The sequence below is a fragment of the Heptranchias perlo genome, chromosome 30 (genome assembly GCF_035084215.1).
Source record: "Heptranchias perlo isolate sHepPer1 chromosome 30, sHepPer1.hap1, whole genome shotgun sequence".
NCBI lineage: Eukaryota > Metazoa > Chordata > Chondrichthyes > Hexanchiformes > Hexanchidae > Heptranchias > Heptranchias perlo.
The window spans coordinates 10,697,927-10,719,592 of record NC_090354.1 but is presented as its reverse complement, the minus strand read 5'-3'; the positions used below and the strand labels follow the sequence as shown (position 1 = coordinate 10,719,592).

General features: G+C 40.2%; 5 protein-coding genes and 1 pseudogene across 5 annotated transcripts; 4 read left to right on the top strand and 2 right to left on the bottom strand.

Annotated features, from left to right (window-relative positions):
• Positions 1 to 3,016: 3,016 nt before the first annotated feature.
• LOC137300121 (heat shock protein 30C-like) lies at positions 3,017 to 3,946 on the bottom strand. Its single transcript, XM_067969210.1, has one exon. The coding sequence runs from the start codon at positions 3,885 to 3,887 to the stop codon at positions 3,234 to 3,236; it is 654 nt and encodes a 217-aa protein (XP_067825311.1). The 5' UTR covers positions 3,888 to 3,946; the 3' UTR covers positions 3,017 to 3,233.
• A 1,362-nt stretch (positions 3,947 to 5,308) lies between these two features.
• Positions 5,309 to 6,346, top strand: LOC137300120 (heat shock protein 30C-like). Its single transcript, XM_067969208.1, has one exon. It carries the CDS (start codon positions 5,511 to 5,513, stop codon positions 6,162 to 6,164), a length of 654 nt encoding a protein of 217 aa, XP_067825309.1. The 5' UTR covers positions 5,309 to 5,510; the 3' UTR covers positions 6,165 to 6,346.
• Positions 6,347 to 9,806: 3,460 nt separating this feature from the next.
• On the top strand, positions 9,807 to 10,822 carry LOC137300119 (heat shock protein 30C-like). Its single transcript, XM_067969207.1, has one exon. It carries the CDS (start codon positions 9,987 to 9,989, stop codon positions 10,638 to 10,640), a length of 654 nt encoding a protein of 217 aa, XP_067825308.1. The 5' UTR covers positions 9,807 to 9,986; the 3' UTR covers positions 10,641 to 10,822.
• A 3,576-nt stretch (positions 10,823 to 14,398) lies between these two features.
• LOC137300118 (heat shock protein beta-11-like) lies at positions 14,399 to 15,331 on the top strand. The gene has a single exon (XM_067969206.1). It carries the CDS (start codon positions 14,485 to 14,487, stop codon positions 15,136 to 15,138), a length of 654 nt encoding a protein of 217 aa, XP_067825307.1. The 5' UTR covers positions 14,399 to 14,484; the 3' UTR covers positions 15,139 to 15,331.
• A 2,365-nt stretch (positions 15,332 to 17,696) lies between these two features.
• Positions 17,697 to 19,231, bottom strand: LOC137300116 (heat shock protein 30C-like; annotated as a pseudogene).
• A 1,425-nt stretch (positions 19,232 to 20,656) lies between these two features.
• On the top strand, positions 20,657 to 21,666 carry LOC137300115 (heat shock protein 30C-like). Its single transcript, XM_067969205.1, has one exon. It carries the CDS (start codon positions 20,798 to 20,800, stop codon positions 21,458 to 21,460), a length of 663 nt encoding a protein of 220 aa, XP_067825306.1. The 5' UTR covers positions 20,657 to 20,797; the 3' UTR covers positions 21,461 to 21,666.

Genomic DNA, 21,666 nt, shown 5'->3' with positions numbered 1-21,666 from the left:
ATTCTGAAAATTTTTTCTTGAATACAATTATTGTATTTTAATTTGTATATTGTGGTAATAAAGTACAAATCTCTGAATTGGTGTTTCATCATTTTAAAAAGTACAATTTTAAAATATTGAAATAGTTGCATATCTCCAAATCCCACTCCAGGCTCTTGTCAGAGTTCAGAGTGATTTAAAAAGAGTGAAGGGTTCAATCAGGGTGTCCACAAGTATTGTCTTAGTCAGTCATGTAGCTGTGTACCATGCAGTACCTGGGACATAAACAATTACAATTCCAGATGTTTGGGTCACAAAATTTTCAATTGTTAGATAACTTTTTTGAAAAAAAATCCCGTGAGCCTTTTATCTTACTGAATCCACTTTGTCTTTTCTCATATTCTTACAAGCTTTGGAGAGGGTGTAGAGGAGATTTAGCAGAATTATGTCAGGGATCAGGGACTTCAGTTTCGTGGAGAAACTAGAGAAGCTGGGATTTTCTCCGTTGAGCAGAGACGGTTAAAGGGAGATTTAATAGTGGTGTCCAAAATTATTCGGAGTATTATGAGGCATAGTGATCAAAAGCAAGGAAGTTATGATGAACCTTTATAAAACACTGGTTCGGCCACAACTGAAGTATTGTGTCCAGTTCAGGGCACCGCACTTTAGGAAGGATGTGAAGGCCTTGGAGAGGGTGCAGAAGAGATTTATTAGAACGGTTCCAGGGATCAGGGACTTCAGTTACATGGATAGATTGGAGAAGCTAGGGTTGTTCTCCTTGGAGCAGAGACGGTTTGAGGGGTTTAGTCAGGGTCGGTAGGGAGAAGCTGTTCCCATTGGCAGAAGGGTCGAGAACCAAATGACACAAATTTAAGGTAATTGGCTGAAGAACCAAAGGCAACATGAGGGAAAACTTTTTTTGCAGTGAGTGGTTATGATCTGGAATGCGCTGCCTGAAAGGGTGGTGGAGGCGGATTCAATCATGGCTTTCAAAAGGGAATTGGATAAAAGGAAAAAAGTTTGCAGGGGTACAGGGATAGGGCGGGGGATGAGGTCTAGCTGGATTGCTCTTCCAGAGAGCCAGCACGGGCTCAATGAGCCAAATGGCCTCCTTCAGCGTTGTAACCATTCTATGATTCTGTTGATTGAGTAAATAAGGAGAAACTGTTTCCACTGGCAGGAGGGTTGGTAACCAGAGGACACATATTTGAGATTATTGACAAAAGAAGGAAGACAAAAATTACTCAGCCAGTAATTATCTGTTCTTATGATCTGGACCGCACAGCCTGAAAGGGTGGTGGAAGCAGATTCAATGGTAAATTTCAAAATTGGAATTGGATATGTCCTTAAAAAGGAACAAATTGCAGGGCTGTGGGGAAAGAGCAGAGGAGTGGGATAATTCTTTCAAAGAGTCGGTACAGGCATGATGGGCCAAATGGCCTCCTTCTGTGCTGTATGATTTTATATTTATCAGTAATTTATCACATTAATTTGCTGTATTTGCACATTTCATATATCAAAATACATAATTGACCAGGTTTTTTGTGATTTCTTTCTAAACGGATGGCAGATTCTTTATTTTCAAAAATATATTATTTCTGTTTATAAAGAAAGAATTTACATTGATATAGCACCTTTCGCTTGCTCAGGACATTCCAAAGTGCTTCATAACCAATTAAGTATTCATTGAACTGCAGTTATTGTTGCAATGTAGCCAAATGCAGCAGTGAATTTTGCAAAGAGCACGGTCCCACAAACACGTGATTAATGACCAGATAATGTGTTTTTGGTGGCATTGGCTGTTGCTCAGGAATCTCTCAGAATTCTGAAGAGTGTAATGGGATCTTTTACTTCCTCCTAAGTGGGCAGATGGGTCTTGAGTTTAATGTCCCATCTGAAAGACGGCACCTCCTGGAGTGCAGCATTCCCACACTGAATTGTCAGCCGAAATGATGTCCTCAGGCCTATGGAATGGAGCTTGAACCCAACAGCTTCTGGCTCAGAGGTGAGCGTGCCAGCACTGGGCCAAGACTGCCACCTAGTTCAGGGAATAGACTTGTTTTGCATTAAATAGAACTAACAGCATGAATATAATTGGGTTTACTGATAACATGAAGCAATTTTTAAAGTTTCTAATGTATTCTGATATTAAATTAGTAACAATGATGGCCCTACATGTTGATGTAAAGTTCCCAACATCATAACTTGGTAAACGACGAGATGACACTTTCCATAACACACCGAGTCTCCTATGAACTGCAACCTGAATCTTTATTCCCTGCTGTATTTGGATAACCTAACAATTAAATATATTCCAGGTTTACTCTAAGTTTATATTCAGAGTTTACATTTTGCACTCCATTTAATAATTTACGACTAGATCTGTTGTGACATTGGTCACGTGTAGTCTGGGACCTGCCATACGTTCGCTGATGTTTCCCGCTGTCCTGCAAGAGCCTAAACACAAGCAGTGTGTCCGTTGCTGTAACACAGTAAATTTACTGAAAGAATATAACCGCTGACTGACACGGCCAGAAATATTACACACCTTACTGATACTGAAAGATACGTGCCTCAAGGGTATAGGATTTATAATACTACTATTTAGCTGAAACTTCATAAAACTTGCTTACGGTGCAAGTAACTTTGCTTTTCCCTCCCAAAATCTCATACTCGCAAGTTTTTTATACTGAACAGATAACAGGTAACGTGTTTCGACCATCCACTAAATGAATGGTATGCAGTTTGGTGCCTCTGTTGGAAGACAAGCTGATTATTGCTGGTCATTGTGAGACTGCAGGGAATACCTCTGGATACCTTTCGGTTATTGGTGCACTGGGTCTGTGACATGTTTGACATTTATACTGGACTGAGTTCACTTTGAAGCAGATCTTTCCATGAGAAACCCTTTTCTGCTTTGAAATTCACCCCAGATTAAAAGAAGTGTCTTTACTGAGAGTGAAAGGGAGTAAATGTGCAGTTATTGAATTGTGAAATATATATTTTTTGATAAAGTTAACAAGTTGAATCATGGACATTACTGTTCCAAAATGTTTATTGTTCCAATGCATATACAGATATAAATAATCCACTTGAAAACAAATAACGGGACAATGAACAATTTCAGACATACAGGATGAAGTCAAGAATTAATCATGAATTCATTACACTGTCTCAGAAACTCAAGTCTCTCTCTATTCAATTATTCTTTCATCATACAAAACATCACTGTAAATGCCACTGCAACCGGTCACTTAAAAGTCCTTTTTTGTTTCGGCCTCTTTCTTGTTTCCCTCATGCTTTCCACTGTTCTGTCTCTGTGGCTCTTTGCCAGAATTTGGTCGGGGAGTGATTGTTGTATCAGAGGTGATGTTGCTGGGGACGGTTTGTTCATTCACAGCTGGTAGTGCCAGGCGTGGGGCTTGAACCTTTAACTGACCGTCCTGTGACAAACAGCAGTTAAGTGCTTGAGCATCGACATCTTCTGGCAGCTGAAATTCTCTCCTGAGCTCTTCATAGTTGTAGCTGTAACAGCCGCTCCCATCATCACTTTTCGTCTCATGTTTTCCTGTAACCAGCACTTTTCTTCCAAGTACTTTCACCATCAGTTCTTCTGGGGCGAATCGCTGGACATCCAGGGACAGAGAAAAGCCATCTCTATCCTGGCCCTCTGATTGTGTTTTACTTTCTTCATAGTCATCAGGTCTGTTGTCCTGATTTTTTGATCTTTCCTCCAACAATTCTCTTAAGAGCTGCTCATGGACCCAATCCATGGTCTTCCTCGCTTCTTCCACTGGCTTCCACATGTTGTCTTTGAGCAGTTCAAAGACACTGTGTGGAACAGGTCTCAGCGTGAGCCCAGGCAGCTGGCACAGATGTTTAGGGTGGAAAGCCCGACAGCTCAGCATTTTCTCTGCCTCTTCTATCACTTCTCTCAAAACCCGACTGATGTGAACTCCCAGTCTTCAGTCTCTGGTCTGCTGCTGCACTCAGATCACACGCTTTATATATTCAAATGCCAGCATTCCAGACACTTCCAGAATGAAGATTGCTGACTTCATGTCATGTCAGCAGAAAATAATTACTCCACCTCAGCCTTGCTTTAAACAAGAATGACTCTGCCCAATGACACAGTGGCACAAATTGAGAAACTTCCAGTGTGTACTAACATATTCCTACCCATTCCAGGTAGGCGGAGCCTACCTGGAGCTCTGCTCAGATGAATTTATTTGATATAATAGGAATAGAGCCTCATTTTTGTTAAATTTTCAGTTTGTTACAATGGTTCAGCTGAATTCTCAGTATCTTTGTCTCCCAATGAAAAATCATAGAGTGACATAACCAGGAAGTGATTTAGGCATGGAGTTCTCCATTGTCCTTGACAACAGATCTTATTGAAACTTGTTCAAGAAAACGGGTATTTGTGTTGTTATAGCCGCGTAACAAGAGGGAATCGACATATATTTTCACTTTCCGAACAAAAGCTAACTTACAAACAAAAATTTTAAGGACTTTGGTGGCGGGGTGGGGGTGGGGAGAGGACGAAACATGAATAAGAGATCCAGAATCAAAATTAAAACCAGCCACAGAACAAAGAATTACACTTGGAAGAGGAAAACTAGGGAATTAGGTACATTAACAGCTGTCTGAGAGGGAATTCAGCAACCTGAGGATCTCCACTGAGTGGTGCATCCCCTTGAAAATAAATCTCTTCATGCGCACATCTGGTTAAACATTAGTCTGTCTTGGAGTCAGTGTTTAGCTGAATTTTCTATTAATAACGCATCATTTATCATGAGGAGAGATTTTTAAACATTATCGAATTGTTTTATTTCTGACTACAAAATATCGTATGTGGAATATCTCCCCAGAATCTAGGAATGTAAAGGCCATCACTCCATCATCTTGGAAAACTGGATAGCAACACATTACCATAGAAACGGACAGTGGCAAATGAAACAAAAAACAAGGCAACTAATGAACCTGAATGGGATAGAATCAGAACTTCACATAATTTAAATCAAACTGATATGAAATTCACTCTTTCGATCCCTCTGCTCTGCTGTTGATAAATATCACTTTAATCTTTTGAAAATGAATGAAAATAGCAGATCTAGAAAGCCACTGACTGTTCATTATCTCAAAATGTTAGTTTAGATTTCATTAAGTTGAACACTTCTGATCAAACACAACTTTTCTCCACAGTCTCGTCCTTCTGCTGGGCTGTCAATCATTTGCTCCGCCCAGCTGTGATGTCAAATGTCAGAAGCTTCCAGCAGTCTCTGGAATTGCACCAGAGGGTGTCACTGAGCCGAGTCATTCTTCTTTAAAGCAAGGCAGAGATGAGACGTCAGTCATTTTCTGCTCACCTGTCATAAACCCAGTAAAGTTTCGCAAATTCTGGAAGTGTCTGGATTTCTGGGAGTAGAATATATAAGGCGTGTGTTCTGAGTGCTGCAGCAGATCAGAGACTGAAGACTGGGAGTTCACATCAGTCGGTTTTGAGAGAAGTAATAGAAGAGGCAGAGACAATGCTGAGCTGTCGGGCTTTCCACCCTTCACGTCTGTGCCAGCAGCCTGTGTGCACATTGTGGCCTGTTCCACACACAGTCTTTGAGCCGTTTGAATGCAACAGTTGGCAACAGGTGGAAGAAGCGAGAAAGAGCATGAATTTCCTGAATCGAGTTCTTGAGGAGCTCGCCAAAGAATTTTGGGAGGAAAGACCAAGAAGTCAGAACAACAAACCTGATGACAATGAAGGAGATAAAAGACAATCCGAGGACAAGGATGGAGATGACTTTTCTCTGTCCCTGGATGTCCAGCGATTCTCCCCAGAAGAACTGAAGGTGAAAGTACTTGGAAGAAAAGTGCTGGTGACAGGAAAACATGAGAAGAAAAGTGATGATGGGAGCGGCTGTTACAGCTACAAATATGAAGAGTTCAGGAGAGAATTTCAGCTGCCAGAAGATGTCGAACCTCAAGCACTTAACTGCTGTTTGTCACAGGACGGTCGGTTAAAGGTTCAAGCCCCACGCCTGGCACTGCCAGCTGTGAATGAACGAACCGTTCCCATCAACATCACCTCTGATACAACAACCACTCCCCGGCTAAATCCTGGCGTAGAAGCACAGACACAGGAGAGTGGCGAGAACAAGACAGAGGCTGAAATAAAGGAGGACTGTTGACATTTGTTTGCAGTGAACTTTTGCTGTACATCACAGAGCAATTGTATACTGGTGGAAATGAGCTTGAAGTAAATTCGTGTGAAACTGAGATAGTGAAACATTTTTTCAAATCTGTACATCTGAAAAATATTTTCTTTGTATTTTAATTTGTATATTGTGGTAATAAAGTACAAATCTCGGAATTGGTGTTTCCTCATTTTAATAATTATAATCTTAAAATATTGAAATAGTTCCATATCTCCACATTCCACTCCAGGCTCTTGTCAGAGTGCAGTGAGATTTAAAAGGAGTGAAGAGTTCACTCAGGTGTCCAAATGTGATGTCTTAGTCAGTCATGCAGCTGAGTACCGTGGAGCACCTGGGACACAAACAATTACAATTCCAGACGTTTCGTCATGAAATTTTCAATTGTTGGATAACATTTTTAACAAAAACTCCCCTTGAGCCTTTTATATTACTGAATCCACTTTGTCTTTTCTCATATTCTTACAAGCCTTGGAGAGGGTTAAGATGAGATTTACCAGTATGATACCAGGGATGAGAGAGTTCAGTTATGTGGAGAGACTTCAGAAGCAGGGATTGTTCTCCTTAGAGCAGAGAAGGTTAAAGGGAGATTTAATAGTGGTGTCCAAAATTATGAGGGTTATTGATTGAGTAAATAAGGAGAAACTGTTTCCATTGGCAGGAGAGTTGCTAACCAAAGGACACATAGTTAAGACAGAAGAACCAAAGGGAAAATAAAAATTACTCAGCCAGTAATTATCTGTTGTTACGATCTGGACTGCACTGTGTGAAAGGGTGGTGGAAGCAGATTCAATGGAAAATTTCAAAATTGGAATTGGATGCACACTTAATAGGGAAAACATTGCAGGGCTATGGAGAAAGAGCAGAGGAGTGGGATAACTCTTTCAAAGAGCCGGCACAGTTATGATGGGCCGAATGGCTTCCTTCAGTGCTGTATGATTTTATACCAGTAATTTATTATATTAATTTGCTGTATTTGCATATTTAATATATCAAAATACATTTTTTTGTAATTTCTTTCTAATTGATAGCAGCTTCTTATTTTCAACGAATTTATTTTTAAAAATATATTATTTCTGTTTATAAAGAAAGAATTTGCATTGAAACAGCATCTTTAACGTGCTCGGGTCATCCCAAAGTGCTTCATAAACATTGAGTTACTTTGAAATTCAGTTATTGTTGGAATGTAGCCAAATGCTGCAGTGAATTTTGTCAGAGCAAGGTCCCACAAACACACTGTGATAAATGACCAGATAATCTGTTCTTGGTGGTATTGGCTGAGGGGTAAATGTTGCCCAGGAATCCGTCAGAACTCTGAATAGGGTAGTGGGATCTTTTACTTCCACCCAAGGGAGCAGATGGGACTTGAGTTTAATCTCCCACCTGAAAGACGGCAGCTCCTACAGTGCAGCATTCCCACACTGAATTATCAGCCCAAATAATGTGCTCAGGACTATGGACTGGGTCTTGAACCCAACACCTTCTGGTTCTGAGGTGAGTGTGTGAGCACTGCGCCAAGACTGTCACCTAATTGAGGGAATAAACCTCATTTGAATTGGATAGAACTGGCAGCATGAATATAATTGGGTTTACTGATAACGTGGCAATTTTTTAAGTTATTAATTTAATATCAGAATGCATTAGAAACAATGATGATCCGACAATTAATGTTGATGTGAAGCTCCCAACACCATAACTTGGTAAATGGCTACATGACAGTTTCCGCAACACACCAAGTCTCCGATGAACTGCAACCTGAATCTTTATTCCCTGCTGTATTTGGGTTGCATAACAGTTAAATATATTCCAGGTTTACTTTAAGTTCATATTCAGAGTTTACATTTTGAACCCCATTTGATATTTTACTACTGGATCTCCTGTGGCATTGCTCACGTGTAGTCTGGGACCTGTGATACGGTTGCTGATATTTCCCGCTGTCCTGCAGCAGCCAAAACCTGAACAGCATGTCATTTGCTGTAATACAGTAAATTTACTGAAAGAATAAAACTGCTGACTGACACTGCTAGAAATATTAATCACCTTCCTGATACTGAAAAATACGGATGTATTTGAGACAGTTTCCGAGAACAAGATAGCTTGGAACCAACCAGGGATCAGGCTATATTAGATCTTTTCTTGTGTAATGAGACATGGTTAATTAGTAAGCTCATAGTAAGGGATTCTCTGGGGAAGAGTGATCATAGTATGATAGAATTTCATGTTAAGTTCAAGAGTGACGTACATAAGTGAGAAACGAGAGTCTTAAACTTAAATAAAGCAAATTACATAGGTATGAGAGGCAAGATGGCTGAGGTAGATTGGGAAATTAGATTAAAAGGTGTAACAGTTGATAAGCAGTGGCAAAAATTTAAAGAAATATTTCATAATTCTCAATGAACATACATTCCATTGTGAAATAAAAACTCCAGGGGTAAAATGATCCACCCATGGCTAACTAAAGATGTTAAGGATAAACATAAAAACTATAATTAATTTTCAGTATTCATATCATTGTCTCAGATACTCCTGTCTCTCTGTATTCAATTATTCTTTCATCGTCCAAAAGGTCGCTGTAAATAAGTCTTAAAAGTCCTTTTTTACTTCAGCCTCTTTCTTGTCCCCTCATCCTTTCCACTGCCCTGTTTCTGTGGATTTTTGCCAGAATTTAGCCTGGGACTGGTTGTTGTATCAGAGATGATGTTGCTGGAGATGATTCGTTCATTCACAGCTGGAATTGTGATATATTTTCACTTTCCTAACAAAAGCTAATTCAGAAAAAGATAATTTGAATTCATTGGACAATGAGGTGGTGGTGGTGTTGGTGGAGAGGGGGAGGGTTGTTGGGGGTGAACATGAATAGAGATACAGCATCAAATTTAAAACCAGCCACAGCACAAAGAATTACACTTGGAAGAGGAAAACTAGGAAATTAGGGGCATTAACAGCTGTCTGAGAGATGGAAATCAACAGGCTGGGGATCTCCACTGAGTGGTGCATCCCCTTGAAAATAAATATCTTCATACGCACATCTGGATAAACATTATTCTGTCTTGGAGTCAGTGTTTAGCTGAATTTTCTATAATAACACGTCATTTATCATGAGGAGAGGTTTTTAAACATTATCAAATTGTTTCATTTCTGACTACAAAATACTGAATGTGGAATATCTCCCCAGAATCTAGGAATGTAAAGGCCATCACTCCATCATCTTGGAAAACTGGATAGCAACACATTACCATAGCGACGCACAGTGTGGCAAATGAAACAAAACCTGAAGGGGATAGAAACAGAACTTCATATAATTTAAATCAAACTAATCTGAAATTCACTCTTTCGATCCCTCTGCTCTGCTGTTGCTAAATATCACTGTCATCTTTTGAAAAGCCACTCACTGGCTGTTCATTGTCTCAAAATGTTAGTTTAGATTTCATGAAGTTGAACACTTCTGATCAAACACAACTTTACTCCACAGTCTCTTCCTTCTGCTAGGCTGTCAATCATTTGCTCCGCCCAGCTGTGATGTCAAATGTCAGCAGCTTCCAGCAGTCTCTGGAATTGCACCAGAGGGTGTCACTGAGCCGAGTCATTCTTCGTTAAAACAAGGCAGAGATGAGACGTGAGTTATTTTCTGCTCACGTGTCATAAACCCAGTAAAGTTTAGCAAATTCTGGAAGTGTCTGGATTTCTGGGAGTAGAATATATAAGGCATGTGTTCTGAGTGCTGCAGCAGATCAGAGACTGAAGACTGGGAGTTCACATCAGTCGGGTTTGAGAGAAGTGATAGAAGAGGCAGAGAGAATGCTGAGCTGTCGGGCTTTCCACCCTTCACGTCTGTGCCAGCAGCCTGTGTACACATTGTGGCCTGTTCCACACACAGTCTTTGAGCCGTTTGAATGCAACAGGTGGCAACAGGTGGAAGAAGCGAGAAAGAGCATGAATTTCCTGAATCGAGTTCTTGAGGAGCTCGCAAAAGAATTTTGGGAGGAAAGACCAAGAAGTCAGAACAACAAACCTGATGACAATGAAGGAGATAAAAGAGAATCCGAGGACAAGGATGGAGATGACTTTTTTCTGTCCCTGGATGTCCAGCAATTCTCCCCAGAAGAACTGAAGGTGAAAGTACTTGGAAGAAAAGTGCTGGTGACAGGAAAACATGAGAAGAAAAGTGATGATGGGAGCGGCTGTTACAGCTACAAATATGAAGAGTTCAGGAGAGAATTTCAGCTGCCAGAAGATGTCGAACCTCAAGCACTTAACTGCTGTTTGTCACATGACGGTCGGTTAAAGGTTCAAGCCCCACGCCTGGCACTGCCAGCTGTGAATGAACGAACCGTTCCCATCAACATCACCTCTGATACAACAACCACTCCCCGGCTAAATCCTGGCATTGAAGCACAGACACAGGAGAGTGGCGAGAACAAGACAGAGGCTGAAATAAAGGAGGACTGTTGACATTTGTTTGCAGTGAACTTTTGCTGTACATCACAGAGCAATTGTATACTGGTGGAAATGAGCTTGAAGTAAATTCGTGTGAAACTGAGATAGTGAAACATTTTTTCAAATCTGTACATCTGAAAAATATTTTCTTTGTATTTTACTTTGTATATTGTGGTAATAAAGTACAAATCTCTGAATTGGTGTTTCCTCATTTTAATAATTATAATCTTAAAATATTGAAATAGTTGCAGATCTCCACATTCCACTCCAGGCTCTTCTCAGAGTGCAGTGAGATTTAAAAGGAGTGAAGAGTTCACTCAGGTGTCCAAATGTGATGTCTTAGTCAGTCATGCAGCTGAGTACCGTGGAGCACCTGGGACACAAACAATTACAATTCCAGACGTTTCGTCATGAAATTTTTAATTGTTCGATAACTTTTTCAACAAAAACTCCCCGTGAGCCTTTTATATTACTGAATCCACTTTGTCTTTTCTCATATTCTTACAAGCCTTGGAGAGGGTTAAGATGAGATTTACCAGTATGATACCAGGGATGAGAGAGTTCAGTTATGTGGAGAGACTTTAGAAGCAGGGATTGTTCTCCTTAGAGCAGAGAAGGTGAAAGGGAGATTTAATAGTGGTGTCCAAAATTATGAGGGGTATTGATTGAGTAAATAAGGAGAAACTGTTTCCATTGGCAGGAGAGTTGCTAACCAAAGGACACATAGTTAAGACAGAAGAACCAAAGGGAAAATGAAAATTACTCAGCCAGTAATTATCTGTTGTTATGATCTGGACTGCACTGTGTGAAAGGATGGTGGAAGCAGATTCAATGGAAAATTTCAAAATTGGAATTGGACACACACTTAATAGGGAAAACATTGCAGGGCTATGGGGAAAGAGCAAAGGAGTGGGATATCTCTTTCAAAGAGCCGGCAGAGTTATGACGGGCTGAACGGCCACCTTCAGTGCTGTATGATTTTGTACCAGTAATTTATTATATTAATTTGCTGTATTTGCAAATTTAATATATCAAAATACATTCTTTTGTAATTTCTTTCCAATCTGGTAGCAGCTTCTTTATTTTCAACTAATTCATTTTTAAAAATATATTATTTCTGTTTATAAAGAAAGAATTTGCATTGAAACGGCATCTTTAATGTGCTCAGGTCATCCCAAAGTGCTTCATAAATATTTAATTACTTTGAAATTCAGTTATTGTTCCAAAGTAGCCAAATGCTGCAGTGAATTTTGTCAGAGCAAGGTCCCACAAACACACTGTGATAAATGACCAGATAATCTGTTCTTGGTGGTATTGGCTGAGGGGTAAATGTTGCCCAGGAATCCGTCAGAACTCTGAATAGGGTAGTGGGATCTTTTACTTCCACCCAAGGGAGCAGATGGGACTTGAGTTTAATCTCCCACCTGAAAGACGGCAGCCCCTACAGTGCAGCATTCCCACACTGAATTATCAGCCCAAATAATGTGCTCAGGACTATGGACTGGGTCTTGAACCCAACACCTTCTGGTTCTGAGGTGAGTGTGTGAGCACTGCACCAAGACTGTCACCTAATTTAGGGAATAAACTTCCTTTGCATTGAATAGGACTGACAGCGAGAATATAATTGGATTTACTGATAATGTGGCAATTTTTTAAGTTACTAATTTACTATCAGAATGCATTAGAAACAATGATGATCTGACAATTAATGTTGATGTAAAGCTCCCAACACCATAACTTAGTAAATGGCTACATGACAGTTTCCATAACACACCAAGTCTCCGATGAACTGTAACCTGAATCTTTATTCCCTGCTGTATTTGGGTTGCATAACAGTTAAATATATTCCAGGTTTACTTTAAGTTCATATTCAGAGTTTACATTTTGTACTCCATTTGATATTTTACTACTGGATCTCCTGTGGCATTGCTCACGTGTAGTCTGGGACCTGCGATACGGTTGCTGTTATTTCCCACCCACCTCCAGCAGCCTAAACCTGAACAGTGTGTCCGTTGCTGTAATACAGTAAATTTACTGAAAGAATAAAACTGCTGACTGACACTGTGAGAAATATTACACACCTTACTGATACTTAAAAATGCGGATGCATTTGAGTCAGTTTCCCAGAACAATACGACATGGAACCAAGCAGGGATCAGGCTATTTTAGACCTTTTCTTGTGTAATGAGGCATGGTTAATTAGTAAGCTCATAGTAAGGGATCCTCTGGGGAAAAGTGATCATAGTATGATAGAATTTCATGTTAAGTTCAAGAGTGCCGTACTTGAGAGAGAAACTCGAGTCTTAAACTTAAATAAAGCCAATTATATAGGTATAAGGGGCAGTTCGCGAAGGTAGATTGGGAAATTAGATTAAAAGGTGTAACAGTAGATAAGCAATGGCAAACATTGAAAGAAATATTTCATAATTCTCAATGAACATACATTCTATTGGGAAATGAAAACTCCAGGCGAAAAATGATCCACCCATGGCTAACTAAAGATGTTAAGGATAAAGAAGAAAATAAGAATTAATTGTTGGTATTCATATCATTGTCTCAGATACTCCTGTCTCTCTATATTCAATTATTCTTTCATCTTCCAAAAGGTCGCTGTAAATGAGTCTTAAAAGTCCTTTTTTACTTCAGCCTCTTTCTTGTCCCCTCATCCTTTCCACTGCCCTGTTTCTGTGGATTTTTGCCAGAATTTAGCCTGGGACTGGTTGTTGTGTCAGAGATGATGTTGCTGGAGATGATTCGTTCATTCACAGCTGGAATTGTGATATATTTTCACTTTCTGAACAAAAGCTAATTTAGAAAAAGAAAATTTGAAGACATTGGACAATGAGGTGGTGGTGATGGTGGTGGGGGGAGGGTTGTTGGGGGTGAACATGAATAGAGATACAGCATCAAATTTAAACCCACCCACAGCACAAAGAATTACACTTGGAAGAGGAAAACTAGGGAATTAAGTGCACGAGCAGCTGTCTGAGTGAAGGAAATCAACAGGCTGGGGATCTCCACTGAGTGGTGCATCCCCTTAAAAATAAATATCTTCATGCGCACATCTGGATAAACATTAGTCTGTCTTGGAGTCAATGTTTAGCTGAATTTTCTATAAATAACACATCATTGATCATGAAGAGAGATTTTTAAACATTATCAAACTATTTTATTTCTGACTGCAAAATACTGTATGTTGAATATCTCCCCAGAATCTAGGAATGTAAAGGCCATCACTCCATCATCTTGGAGAACTGGATAGCAACACATTACCATGGCAACGGACAGTGGCAAATGAAACAAAAAACAAGGCAACTAATGAACCTGAATGGGATAGAATCAGAACTTCACATAATTTAAATCAAACTGATCTGAAATTCACTCTTTCGATCCCTCTGCTCTGCTGTTGCTAAATATCACTTTAATCTTTTGAAAATAAATGAAAATAGCGGATCTAGGAAGCCACTGACTGGCTGTTCATTATCTCAAAATGTTAGTTTGGATTTCATTAAGTTGAACACTTCTGATCAAACACAACTTTACTCCACAGTCTCTTCCTTCTGCTGGGCTGTCAATCATTTGCTCCGCCCAGCTGTGATGTCACCATGTCAGCAGCTTCCAGCAGTCTCTGGAATTGCACCAGAGGGTGTCACTGAGCCGAGTCATTCTTCGTTGACGTCAGTTATTTTCTGCTCATGTGTCATAAACCCAGTAAAGTTTAGCAAATTCTGGAAGTGTCTGGATTTCTGGGAGTAGAATATATAAGGCGTGTGTTCTGAGTGCTGCAGCAGATCAGAGACTGAAGACTGGGAGTTCACATCAGTCGGGTTTGAGAGAAGTGATAGAAGAGGCAGAGAGAATGCTGAGCTGTCGGGCTTTCCACCCTTCACGTCTGTGCCATCAGCCTGTGTACACATTGTGGCCTGTTCCACACACAGTCTTTGAGCCGTTTGAATGCAACAGGTGGCAACAGGTGGAAGAAGCGAGAAAGAGCATGAACTTCCTGAATCGAGTTCTTGAGGAGCTCGCCAAAGAATTTTGGGACGAAAGTCCAAGAAATCAGAACAACAAACCTGATGACAATGAAGGAGATAAAAGACAATCCGAGGACAAGGATGGAGATGACTTTTCTCTGTCCCTGGATGTCCAGCGATTCTCCCCGGAAGAACTGAAGGTGAAAGTACTTGGAAGAAAAGTGCTGGTGACAGGAAAACATGAGAAGAAAAGTGATGATGGGAGCGGCTGTTACAGCTACAAATATGAAGACTTCAGGAGAGAATTTCAGCTGCCAGAAGATGTCGATCCTCAAGCACTTAACTGCTGTTTGTCACAGGACGGCCGGTTAAAGGTTCAAGCCCCACGCCTGGCACTGCCAGCTGTGAATGAACGAACCGTTCCCATCAACATCACCTCTGATACAACAACCACTCCCCGGCTAAATCCTGGTGTAGAAGCACAGACACAGGAGAGTGGCGAGAACAAGACAGAGTCTGAAATGAATGAGGACTGTTGACATTTGTTTGCAATGAACTTTTGCTGTACATCACAGAGCAACTGTATACTGGTAGAAATGAACTTCAAGTAAACTAGTGTGAAAATGAAAATGTGAATCATTCTTTTCATTCTGTACTTCAGAAAAATCCTTTCTTAAATACAAGCAGTGTATTTACTTTGTATATTGTGGTAATAAAGTACAAATCTCTGAATTGGTGTTTCCTTATTTTAATAATTATAATCTTAAAAAATTGAAATAGTTGCACATCTCCACATTCCACTCCAGGCTGTTGTCAGAGTGCAGTGAGATTTAAAAGGAGTGAAGGTTTCAATCCGGTGTCCAAATGTGATGTCTTAGTCAGTCATGCAGCTGAGTACCGTGGAGCACCTGGGACACAAACAATTACAATTCCAGACGTTTCGGTCATGAAATTTTCAATTGTTGGATAACTTTTTTAACAAAAACTCCCCGTGAGCCTTTTATATTACTGAATCCACTTTGTCTTTTCTCATATTCTTACAAGCCTTGGAGAGGGTTTAGATGAGATTTACCAGTATGATACCAGGGATGAGAGACTTCAATTATGTGGAGAGACTTCAGAAGCAGGGATTGTTCTCCTTAGAGCAGAGAAGGTTAAAGGGAGATTTAATAGTGGTGTCCAAAATTATGAGGGGTATTGATTGAGTAAATAAGGAGAAACTGTTTCCATTGGCAGGAGAGTTGCTAACCAAAGGACACATAGTGAAGATAATTGATAAAAGAACCAGAGGGAAAATGAAAATTACTCCGCCAGCAATTATCTGTCGTTATGATCTGGACTGCACTGTGTGAAAGGATGGTGGAAGCAGATTCAATGGAAAATTTCAAAATTGGAATTGGATACACACTTAATAGGGAAAACATTGCAGGGCTATGGGGAAAGAGCAGAAGAGTGGGATATCTCTTTCAAAGAGCCAGCGTCGTTATGATGGGCCGAATGGCCTCCTTCTGTACTTTATGATTCTATATCTATCAGTAATTTATCACATTAATTTGCTGTATTTGCATATTTCATATATCAAAATACATAATTGACCAGGTTTTTTGTGATTTCTTTCTAAACGGATGGCAGATTCTTTATTTTCAAAAATATATTATTTCTGTTTATAAAGAAAGAATTTGCATTGATATAGCACCTTTCACTTGCTCAGGACATTCCAAAGTGCTTCATAACCAATTAAGTAATCTTGAACTGCAGTTATTGTTGCAATGTAGCCAAATGCAGCAGTGAATTTTGCAAAGAGCACGGTCCCACAAACACGTGATTAATGACCAGATAATGTGTTTTTGGTGGCATTGGCTGTTGCTCAGGAATCTCTCAGAATTCTGAAGAGTGTAATGGGATCTTTTACTTCCTCCTAAGTGGGCAGATGGGTCTTGAGTTTAATGTCCCATCTGAAAGACGGCACCTCCTGGAGTGCAGCATTCCCACACTGAATTGTCAGCCGAAATGATGTCCTCAGGCCTATGGAATGGAGCTTGAACCCAACAGCTTCTGGCTCAGAGGTGAGCGTGCCAGCACTGGGCCAAGACTGCCACCTAGTTCAGGGAATAGACTTGTTTTGCATTAAATAGAACTAACAGCATGAATATAATTGGGTTTACTGATAACATGAAGCAATTTTTAAAGTTTCTAATGTATTCTGATATTAAATTAGTAACAATGATGGCCCTACATGTTGATGTAAAGTTCCCAACATCATAACTTGGTAAACGACGAGATGACACTTTCCATAACACACCGAGCCTCCTATGAACTGCAACCTGAATCTTTATTCCCTGCTGTATTTGGATAACCTAACAAATAAATATATTCCAGGTTTACTTTAAGTTTATATTCAGAGTTTACATTTTGCACTCCATTTAATAATTTACTACTAGATCTGTTGTGGCATTGGTCACGTGTAGTCTGGGACCTGCCATACGTTCGCTGATGTTTCCTGCTGTCCTGCAAGAGCCGAAACACAAGCAGTGTGTCCGTTGCTGTAATACAGTAAAGTTACTGAAAGAATATAACCGCTGACTGACACAGCTAGAAATATTACACACCTTACTGACACTGAAAGATACATGCCTCAAGGGTTTCGGCTTTATAATGCAATTATTTAGCTAAAACTTCATAAAACTTGCTTATGGTGCAAGTAACTTTGCTTTTCCCTCCTAAAATCTCATACTCACAAGTTTTTTATACTGAACAGCTAACAGGTAACGGGTTTCGACCGTCCACTAAATGAATGGTGTGCAGTTTGGTGCCTCTGTTGGAAGACAAGCTGATTATTGTTGGTCATTGTGAGACTGCAGGGAATACCTTGAGATACAGAGATGTATTCGGTTTTTGGTCCACTGGGTCTGTGCTATGTTTGACATTTATACTGGACTGAGTTCACTTTGAAGCAGATCTTTACATTAGAAACCCTTTTCTGCTTTGAAATTCACCCCAGATTGAAAGAAGTGTCTTTACTGAGAGTGAAAGGGAGTAAATGTGCAGTTATTGAATTGTGAAATATATAGAAAGTTAGTAAGTTGAATCATGGACATTACTGTTCCAAAATGTTTATTGTTCCATTGCATATACAGATATAAATAATCCAGTTGAAAACAAATAACAGGACAATGAACAATTTCAGACATGCAAGATGAAGTCAAGAATTAATCATGAATTCATAACACTGTCTCAGAAACTCAAGTCTCTCTATATTCAATTATTCTTTCATCATCCAAAAGGTCACTGTCGATGCCACTGCAAACAGTCACTTAAAAGTCCTTTTTTGCTTCAGCCTCTTTCTTGTTCCCCTCATGCTTTCCACTGTTCTGTCTCTGTGGCTCTTTGCCAGAATTTGGTCGGGGAGTGGTTGTTGTATCAGAGGTGATGTTCCTGGGGACGGTTTGTTCATTCACAGCTGGTAGTGCCAGGCGTGGGGCTTGAACCTTTAACTGACCGTCCTGTGACAAACAGCAGTTAAGTGCTTGAGCATCGACATCTTCTGGCAGCTGAAATTCTCTCCTGAACTCTTCATATTTGTAGCTATAACAGCCGCCCCCATCATCACTTTTCTTCTCATGTTTTCCTGTAACCAGCACTTTTCTTCCAAGTACTTTCACCATCAGTTCTTCTGGGGAGAATCGCTGGACATCCATGGACAGAGAAAAGCCATCTCCAACCTGGCCCTCTGATTGTCTTTTACTTTCTTCATAGTCATCAGGTCTGTTGTCCTGATTTTTTGATCTTTCCTCCAACAATTCTCTTAAGAGTTGCTCATGAACCTGTTAGCGTAAAATTTGGGCTGTTGGGTTAAAGGCAAAGATGAAGTGACTATTGTGTGCATGGCGGCGGTCATTACCCTAAAACCACACCGAAATGCGCTTTGTGCAGACCAGACTAACCTTAATTAAAAGCTTAAACATAACACTTGACTACTAACAAAATGGACACTACTAAATAAAATGGATTCTGTGACTGTGGGAAAGACAGTTAAAAGTGCTGAGTTTGTATATTCCAAAACTGACTTACAGTCTGGGAATACAAAAGACATTTCACAACGAGCTGATAAAAACTACAGAACCAGACTGAATAGACAAAGACCATACTGTCTTAAGGTGATAACAGTTGTTTTAATGTGATTGGAGGTCCGCGGTTGCTGTGCGGGCTTAATTGGTTAATGTGTAAACTAATAAAGACTAATGATGTAATCGCTACTGAAAATCTGTATTTCAAAGGTATAAAAAAGCATGACAACCATTTTGAAGTTGAGGAGGTAGTTGCGAACGCTGCGGAGCGTCCAGTTCTTCTCCCAAAGTACTTTGTCCAATAAACTGCATGTTGAATCTTTAAGTCTGACTCCGAGTGGTGATTTTCCCACAACAAATCCAATCCATGGTCTTCCTCGCTTATTCCATTGGCTTCCACATGTTGTCTTTGAGCAGTTCAAAGACACTGTGTGGAACAGGTCTCAGTGTGAGCCCAGGCAGCTGGCACAGATGTGTAGGGTGGAAAGCCCGACAGCTCAGCATTTTCTCTGCCTCTTCTATCACTTCTCTCAAAACCCGACTGATGTGAACTCCCAGTCTTCAGTCTCTGGTCTGCTGCTGCACTCAGATCACACGCTTTATATATTCAAATGCCAGCATTCCAGACACTTCCAGAATGAAGATTGCTGACTTCATGTCATGTCAGCAGAAAATAATTACTCCACCTCAGCCTTGCTTTAAACAAGAATGACTCTGCCCAATGACACAGTGGCACAAATTGAGAAACTTCCAGTGTGTACTAACATATTCCTACCCATTCCAGGTAGGCGGAGCCTACCTGGAGCTCTGCTCAGATGAATTTATTTGATATAATAGGAATAGAGCCTCATTTTTGTTAAATTTTCAGTTTGTTACAATGGTTCAGCTGAATTCTCAGTATCTTTGTCTCCCAATGAAAAATCATAGAGTGACATAACCAGGAAGTGAGTTAGGCATGGAGTTCTCTATTGTCCTTGACAACAGATCTTATTGAAACTTGTTCAAGAAAACGGGTATTTGTGTTGTTATAGCCGCATAAAAAGAGGGAATCGACATATATTTTCACTTTCCGAACAAAAGCTAACTTACAAACAAAAATTTTAAGGACTTTGGTGGCGGGGTGGGGGTGGGGGGAGGAAGAAACATGAATATGAGATCCAGAATCAAAATTAAAACCAGCCACAGAACAAAGAATTACACTTGGAAGAGGAAAACTAGGGAATTAGGTACATTAACAGCTGTCTGAGAGGGAATTCAGCAACCTGAGGATCTCCACTGAGTGGTGCATCCCCTTGAAAATAAATATCTTCATACACACATCTGGTTAAACATTAGTCTGTCTTGGAGTCAGTGTTTAGCTGAATTTTCTATAAATAATGCATTATTTATCATGAGGAGAGATTTTTAAACATTATCAAACTATTTTATTTCTGACGACAAAATACTGTATGTGGAATATCTCCCCAGAATCTAGGAATGTAAAGGCCATCACTCCATCATCTTGGATAACTGGATAGCAACACATTACCATAGAAACGGACAGTGGCAAATGAAACAAAAAACAAGGCAACTAATGAACCTGAATGGGATAGAATCAGAACTTCACATAATTTAAATCAAACTGATCTGAAATTCACTCTTCCGATCCCTCTGCTCTGCTGTTGATAAATATCACTTTAATCTTTTGAAAATGAATGAAAATAGCGGATCTAGAAAGCCACTGACTGGTTGTTCATTCTCTCAAAATGTTAGTTTAGATTTCATTCAGTTGAACACTTCTGATCAAACACAACTTTACTCCACAGTCTCTTCCTTCTGCTGGGCTGTCAATCATTTGCTCCGCCCAGCTGTGATGTCAAATGTCAGCAGCTTCCAGCAGTCTCTGGAATTGCACCAGAGGGTGTCACTGAGCCGAGTCATTCTTCTTCAAAGCATGGCAGAGATGAGACGTCAGTTATTTTCTGCTCATGTGTCATAAACCCAGCAAAGTTTAGCAAATTCTGGAAGTGTCTGGATTTCTGGGAGTAGAATATATAAGGCGTGTGTTCTGAGTGCTGCAGCAGATCAGAGACTGAAGACTAGGAGTTCACATCAGTCGGGTTTGAGAGAAGTGATAGAAGAGGCAGAGACAATGCTGAGCTGTCGGGCTTTCCACGCTTCACGTCTGTGCCAGCAGCCTGTGTGCACATTGTGGCCTGTTCCACACACAGTCTTTGAGCCATTTGAATGCAACAGGTGGCAACAGGTGGAAGAAGCGAGAAAGAGCATGAACTTCCTGAATCGAATTCTTGAGGAGCTCGCCAAAGAATTTTGGGAGGAAAGACCAAGAAATCAGAACAATAAACCTGATGACAATGAAGGAGATAAAAGAGAATCCGAGGACAAGGATGGAGATGACTTTTCTCTGTCCATGGATGTCCAGCAATTCTCTCCAGAAGAACTGAAGGTGAAGGTGCTTGGAAGAAAAGTGCTGGTGACAGGAAAACGTGAGAAGAAAAGTGATGATGGGAGCGGCTGTTACAGCTACAAATATGAAGAGTTCAGGAGAGAATTTCAGCTGCCAGATGATGTCGATCCTCAAGCACTTAACTGCTGTTTGTCACAGGACGGTCGGTTAAAGGTTCAAGCCCCACGCCTGGCATTGCCAGCTGTGAATGAACGAACCGTTCCCATCAGCATCACCTCTGATCCAACAGCAACCCCCCAGCTAAAACCTGGGAAAGAGGTACAGAAACAGGATAATGGAATGGATGAGGGGAATTACAATGAGGCTGAAATGAAAGGGAATGTATAAGGCGCGTTTATAATGAAATTTTGTGGACATCACGGAGTAATTCAGTCGGATCAGAAATAGATTCATGTGAATCCGAAGAATATGAATTATTTCTTTCATTCTTTAATGTCTGAAAAATGACTCCTGTTCCATAGTAGATTTTCTTAATATGAATATTTTATTTTAAATTGTATATTGTAGGAATAAAGTACAAATTTATTTTGTAA